The sequence below is a fragment of the Grus americana genome, chromosome 3, assembly GCF_028858705.1.
Source record: "Grus americana isolate bGruAme1 chromosome 3, bGruAme1.mat, whole genome shotgun sequence".
Classification (NCBI taxonomy): domain Eukaryota; kingdom Metazoa; phylum Chordata; class Aves; order Gruiformes; family Gruidae; genus Grus; species Grus americana.
Genome location: NC_072854.1, coordinates 112,762,413 through 112,768,868, shown reverse-complemented (window position 1 = coordinate 112,768,868; position 6,456 = coordinate 112,762,413). Strand labels below are relative to the sequence as shown.

At 55.7% G+C, this 6,456-nt stretch overlaps 2 protein-coding genes across 4 annotated transcripts in view; one reads left to right on the top strand and one right to left on the bottom strand.

The window, feature by feature from the left end:
* The first annotated feature begins 86 nt into the window (after nt 1-86).
* MEA1 (male-enhanced antigen 1) lies at nt 87-1,534 on the top strand. The gene is made up of 3 exons (XM_054822940.1): nt 87-521; nt 647-761; nt 840-1,534. The coding sequence occupies exons 1-3, from the start codon at nt 264-266 to the stop codon at nt 1,001-1,003; spliced, it is 537 nt and encodes a 178-aa protein (XP_054678915.1). The 5' UTR covers nt 87-263; the 3' UTR covers nt 1,004-1,534.
* Nucleotides 1,413-6,456, bottom strand: part of PPP2R5D (protein phosphatase 2 regulatory subunit B'delta) — a 31,028-nt gene continuing 25,984 nt past the window's right edge. For all 3 annotated transcript variants that reach the window (XM_054822926.1, XM_054822928.1, XM_054822927.1), the window contains 3 exons: nt 5,360-5,432; nt 4,775-4,891; nt 1,413-4,401 (listed from right to left, as the gene is read on the bottom strand). In XM_054822926.1, the coding sequence (XP_054678901.1) occupies nt 4,264-4,401; nt 4,775-4,891; nt 5,360-5,432 (328 nt within the window). In that variant the 3' untranslated portion in view covers nt 1,413-4,263. The remainder of the gene's footprint in view (nt 4,402-4,774; nt 4,892-5,359; nt 5,433-6,456) is intronic.

Below are 6,456 nucleotides of genomic sequence, written 5' to 3'. Positions count from 1 at the left end.
GGGCCTAGGCCCCCCCTCGGGGGTGGTGCCTTCCGTGCCCCGCCCCGGGCTCGGCCCCCCCCCCCCCCCCCGCGCTGCGCCGGCCCCACGGCCGGGCACGATATGGCGGCGCCTGGAGAGGCTGGGGGCGGCGGGGGAGGGTAGCGGCGGCTCGTACCGGCAGCCCTCCCCCTCCGCCCCGGGACTACAACACCCACAGTGCCCCGCGGCAGCGGCGGCGCTTCCGGGCGGCGGCGGGGGCTCCCCGGCGCCGCGCCCAGTGGATGGCGGTGGCGCGGAGCATGGGGCCAGAGCGGGTGTGTCCCGAGGAGCCGGGGCCGCCGGAGGTTCCCGACGGCACGGCGGGCTGGAGCGGCGACGAAGAAGAGGAAGAGGAGGAAGAAGAGGAAGGTGGCGGTGGCGGCGGGTACTTGTACCAGCCGCTGAGCCAGGAGCCGGAGCAGGGCCCCGGCGAGGCGGGCCTCCCCGCCGCCCCAGCGGGCTGCGCTGATGTGGGCCCCGGCCTGCAGGAGCGGCTGCAGGTACCGCCCAGCACCTCCCGCTGGGCCGAGCCGGGCCGGGCCGGGCTGGGGGAGACCCGGCGGGGGGGCGCGGTCCCGGGTGTGGGGGAACGGGCTCGACCCCCGCTGCGCGGCTTTCCCTGCAGATGCTGAGGCTGCACCTGCCCGACCCGCCGGCAGACAGCGAAGAGGAGGATGAGGCAGCGGCAGAGGAAGGCGCCGCGGCTCAGAGCAGCCGCAGTTCCATCCCCATGGATGCAGGTAATGGCATCTCCAGCCAGGCCCTCCCGGCCCCCCTGCTCGGGGAGCCCAGGGGTCTCAAGTCCTCTCTGTTCCCAGAGCACGTGGAGCTGGTGAAGAGGACGATGGCCAGTGTGAAGCTTCCCACCTTGGGCATCCCCGCCTGGGCCAGCCAGATCTCGGAGGACCAGTGGAAGGACGTGGTGCAGCGCACGCTGCAGGCCCGGCAGAGCCTCGGCGGCCCCAGGCCTGAGTGGAAGTGAGGGCCAAGCTGTGGCATGGGGGCTGCTAACCCCAGCCCTCCCTCTGCTGCGCAGGTGAGGCATGCACCCGCTACCTCAGAGCTGGGTGGTGACGGGACTTGCCAGCATCGACCTTCCAGTTTCTCCCTCTGACATTGTCCAACTTCCCTTCCTGCTCCTCTTTTCCTGGTTCTGGCTGGCGTGTGAGTCGCTGTGATGTCCTTGTGTCGGCTTCCTCTGCCACCGAGGAACCCAACCAGTTTCCATACCTCTGTGTGTGTGTGTGGAGGGCGAAGGCTTGGTTGGCTTTGCCCAGCTCCCCTTGGGAAAAACACTGGAATTGTCCCTGTGCTGTCAGTGCTCTCCGTGCCAGGGCACCTCCTCCCAGCACAGGGGCTGCGTGTTGGAACATCAAAGGTGGAGTCCAATGTGTCTTTCCAAGAGATTGGTTTTATTTAGTTCTGTACATACAGGGACATCTGTACAAAATCCAACACTTTCATACTATGTAATGCTCTACTGAAAATAAAGTACACCATATGTACATATGAACTGTAAGCAGCTTAATACTTGTGTCCAGGGGGTGAATGCAGTAGTTAGTTTTGCTTGTTCCCTCGGGAGGAGGGAGCCAGGTGAAGTGGAAGAGGCAGCTCCAGTTCTGTCCATTTGGCTGATGTGGGGAAAGGCATAGGCAGAAATGAGCAGCACTAACGCTAGAAACCAAGTGTTGAGCAAGGGGCAGCTGTAGCGTGGCAGACGCAAGTCTGCGTAAGAGCAGTATGTGTAGTGGAGAGGGTGAACACACTCTCCCCCTTTCTCACATGGTCCCCTTCCTAGATGTCCAGGACACTGGAATGAATAGGCAGCAAACTAATGGCAATGTGAAGGTACTAAGCGTTAAGTTCCCTGACCCAGAACAAGACACACAAAGCTATGAGAACATCGAAGCCGTACAGCACGTAGTCGTGATGCGTTACAGTCCTGCCCTTGCACGTGGCACAACCCCAGCAGCATTCCTTCAGCCACGCTCAGGGACTGCTGGCAGAGACAGACCATCCGCAGGACAGCAAGAGCCTCTGCACACCAGAAGTCTCTGTTCCTTCTGCAGAAGGGCAGAACAGCCCACAGCAGGGAAAGGCAGCCACTGCCTAGCAGCAAGGAGGCTCGAGGAAGGGCACACGTATACTGTAGCACTCTAAAAAATGAGGTGGCAGCTTATAACATGATGCTAAACAGACGAGTTGGAAAGCCTGTACTGCAACGGGAAGAAACATTCTCCCCAGCTCGAGCCCTGCTGCGAGTGGTGGCTGGCAGTCCTCGTCTCCGCTGTGGCCTGAGATGCCTGCTGCTCCTGTGTGCCATCCAGCATCACCCAGTGCATGTCTACATGCTGTGCCAGGCATGAGGTAATTGATCAGCAGCTGACCATGAGCTTGGACTAATGTTTAAAATAAGCAATAACCTCCCTGAGGTGTTTCGTAAGTCTCCTGATGAACTGGCCCATTGCATGAAGCAGAGGGGAGGCGGGGTCCTGCGTGACTGTGGGTGATCTCGCACATACTCACGCTTGCCAGCTGCTCCTAAGAGATGGTGGCATGCCTAATGAGGGCCGAACTGAAAGAGCGCTAAACAGGGCAGGGGGTACAGGATACACAGGGGAAAAAAACAGCTTAGTTTGGGTTGGAGGAAAGATGTGCTGCACACCAGCAGTAAGATTAGAGGGGATGAACCTCTGATCTGGGAATGGTGTAATGGTGAGGACAAGCAGATACACTAGGACCTTCTGCAACCTTTCTGCATCCCATGATGCTGCAAAGCAGCATCAGACTAGCACCCACCCCATTAAGTTCCCTGCGCTATTGCAAACCCACTTAAGCTTATGTGTCAAGAAAGCAAGCGCAGGAGGTAAGAAGCAAGGAAGACTCCCTTTTCTATCATGAGCCAGCCTCTCTGAGGTGGCACCTTGGCCTGGCACCGAATCTGCACCACGAAAGGTAGGGGAGAAAGCTGGATCACAGTAGCACCCAAGTGCTGTGCAACCCCCTGGGCTATCAGCAAGTGCGCTCTAAATGCTAAATTAGCACAACAAGTCCCTGATGCACCATATGATAACTAACAAGGGCCTCAGGCCACAGCAGGTGCCAAAGTAACAGGGCAAGGCGAACTTTGCTCAGAGCACCCATGGAAGCAATTCAGCAGTAGCACCTAGCCATTGATCATAGAGAGGAGACAACCGAATATTCAGAAACTCAGCCTGGCCCCATAACGTGTATCCATTGCTTCCGCTAGCTTGCAGAAATGGCTTTAGCAGCACAAGCTTCCTAGAAATCCTGGCCACTGCAGAGCTAAGGATGGGATACAGCGACAAAGGGAGAGCTGCAGTATTTTAATTGAACAGGTAGAGGAAGAAAGCAGAAGCCAGTAGCTGACACCTGCTACAAAGCGGGAAGTTAATTCTGGGCCCACAATTAACCCAAGACACCGGGATGGAGACGAGTCAGCACAGACCAACACAAACAGCTGAAGGAATTCACTTTCCCACAAGAGAGCTTCTAAGGATGCTCTAAAGGGAGGGCTGCAATAGTATGTAGTGCTTGCACCCAGCTTTACTGGGGGTGGTGAAGCACTGAACCCCCACTCCACTGACAGGGCAACAGAACAAGGGGCTTGAAGCAAAAGAAAGGTGGAAGTGAACATCTCCGCTGGATGTAAGACCCTCCCTCCAGCTGCAGAGCTGCACCCAGGGCGGAGAGGCAGCAGAGCCCCCACAAACTCTGCCACACGCTCCTGCCCCAAGCTTGGCCTGACCTCTGACTGCCGCAGTGCTTGGCTGCAGAGGCAGCATGGGGGCAGGCATGGCGGAGATGGGTACTTGGGGCTTGTAGCAGCATGCTGAGCCACGCGCGGAAGTCTCTGGCCAACGCAGAGCCTGTGCTGCATGGCAGCAAGGCTCTGGCTCCCAGGCAGAGTAAGAACCAGGCGGCAGCTGGAAATGAAGCGACTCCTGCCTGGGCTGATACAATCGCAGGTCAGGCAGGCTCCCTTCACGCACACCTAAGGTGAAAAAGCAGGAGGAAGGGGGAGAAGCAGGAGGACATGACAGTGGTGAGATACAAGTTATAACGTAAAACCAGATCTACCCTGGAGGGATGCGGATGGAGTGGAGGACAGGCACAGCTCACCATGTTCATTCCTTATTTATACATGAGAACCAAGTGCATTTCCGTGACCCCTGGGGGAAAGGGATGGGGCAGAGCTTCTCGGGCCAGCTCCTGAGCCCGTCAGAGAGCCTCCTGGCTTGAGGTGAGAAACTCTTCTGCTCTCTTGTGGGCCTCCAGGGCTTTTATAGTGTAGACGTCCTGAGGAAGCTCAGATTTCCGGCGCAGCAAAACTTTCTCCTTCTTAATGTCTTTCAGCATCTACAGACAAACCAAAGGAGTCAGGGATCAGTAGCAAAACCCTTCACCCCTCCAGCCTCCCTGTTCTCTGACTCCAACTGCTCTAGGATATGCTGGCTGACACCACAGCATGCTGCAGAACAAGCTGAGAGCCAAACACAGACCAAAAGGACACAAAAAAGTCCCACTCACAATTTTTCCAGAGTGGGAAGGTTAGATAAACTCCACTCTTCAGACTACAGGTTGATCTCTAGCAATCAGGGATGAGAGAAGGGGCATTTACCCTCAGAACACTTGGAAAGAGCCAGTTCTGGCTGCTGGACCCTGGACTGACTATGCTGATGTCCTGGCTGGTCTGAGAGTAATTGTGGAAAGACCCTTGTCACCTACGCACCTGCACAGCCTCCGTCTCCACTGTTTTCTTCAGTAGCTGTATATCTTCTGCAGTTGGGGTCTCCGTTTCCATACAGCAGACAGGAGGCAATGATGGAGGTGCGTAATACATGGGGTACTGCAGACAAGACAGACAGCTGGAGACACAGACACCATGCAACACCAAGCCTTCTCCCCCAGCATCCTAACACAGTATGGCACGCTTCTTCTAGCCATCCTCTCCAGCACCCGCAAAGGTAGCAGTAGGTACACAGACAGGAAAGTAGCATCTTCTCCTACCCATTCGTACCTCTGCCCTCTGAGCCATAGCACACTGCATGTGCAGCCACAGCTGAGAGAGGAGTCCATAAACTTGTACGTGCTCTCTACAAGGCATTACTTAGAGATCAGTGCTACAGAGGGCCAGGCTGGTAAAACACTGCCAGCATCCCTAAGACACTGGGTTTTGGGACGGACAGGCCACCGCTGCAGCTGTGTGTGCAGGACTGAGATCAGGTGCTAGAGCCTGCTCTCATGAGCTGAGGGAGCATGTCAAGACCCCCAGCACATTCCTGTCTCATTCATCCTAGGTCCTCCTGTTACCCACCTGGGGGTTCAGCCGGGCCAGCTCCTCTATTTTCTGCCACATTTCTTCTCGTTCCTTCATCCTGAACCTTCCCCTGCAGAGAGAGAACGCAAGTGTGAACTCCCAGGGAGAGTGCAGCTTTTGCTCACAGGAAGACAAAAGCAAAAGACAGCAGAAAAGTGCAGGCAAGGGGAAGAGCTGCTCTGTCCTTCAGAGACCCCTAATTCTAACTACAGGTGAGACGTAGCAAGAGGGGACAGACTGCAGCTAGCAGGAGGCAGGCAGGCACACTCCTCGCTCACCTCAGAGCACAGGGTGGCAGCACTGGGCTGCACAGGTACTTTTTCTGTGACTTCGTGCTACAGGAGTGGACCAGAGTGACTGGTTTCTGCAGTAAAGCAATGACACCAGTTTGGATGTTGAACACGTTTTCCTGGTGCCCCACAGATGCAGAGGGAAAAACTGCCATTTCCAAAAGAGCTGGGGCTCAACTGCCCACAGTTCCCCCTCCCTCTCGCCATAACACACCAGAGCACTGCCCGAACCCCCAGGCACAGCTCTTGAACTTGGCACAGATTTTGGCAGAGACCTTAAGTGACCATTCAACCTGGCCACCTGTAAATCCCAGGGCAGTGAACGTTCCCTGCAAACACAGGTGAGCATCCACCACTCCTCATTATTCTCTTCTACATTTTAAAAACCTGCACTAAAATCTCTGCTTTATTTCTGATTCTAACTATCTGGCTTTCGTCCCAGCTACCGGTCTCTCTAGTGCCCTATGTATCCATGCTAAGGAAGCTGTCATACTGTGTAATCACCTCACACTCTCGAAATACGTATAAGAAAGGAAGCTAAAAATGAGAATGAAGCTGCCAAGCATTCAAGCAGCAGACTACACCATCAGAGAACACAGGGTCAAAAAAAACCCCAACAAAACAAACCCCAAATGAACAACCCACACCTCATTCTCTGACAGAGCTCTGGAAATCTCTGTAGGGGACTGCGACCAGGAGTTAGCACTGATCTTCCCTACCTCCTACTGTCTCATCCCAAATTTCTCCAGAATTCTTTTTAATGTCTGGTAAACAGAAACATACATATTACTCCAATCTTGCCAC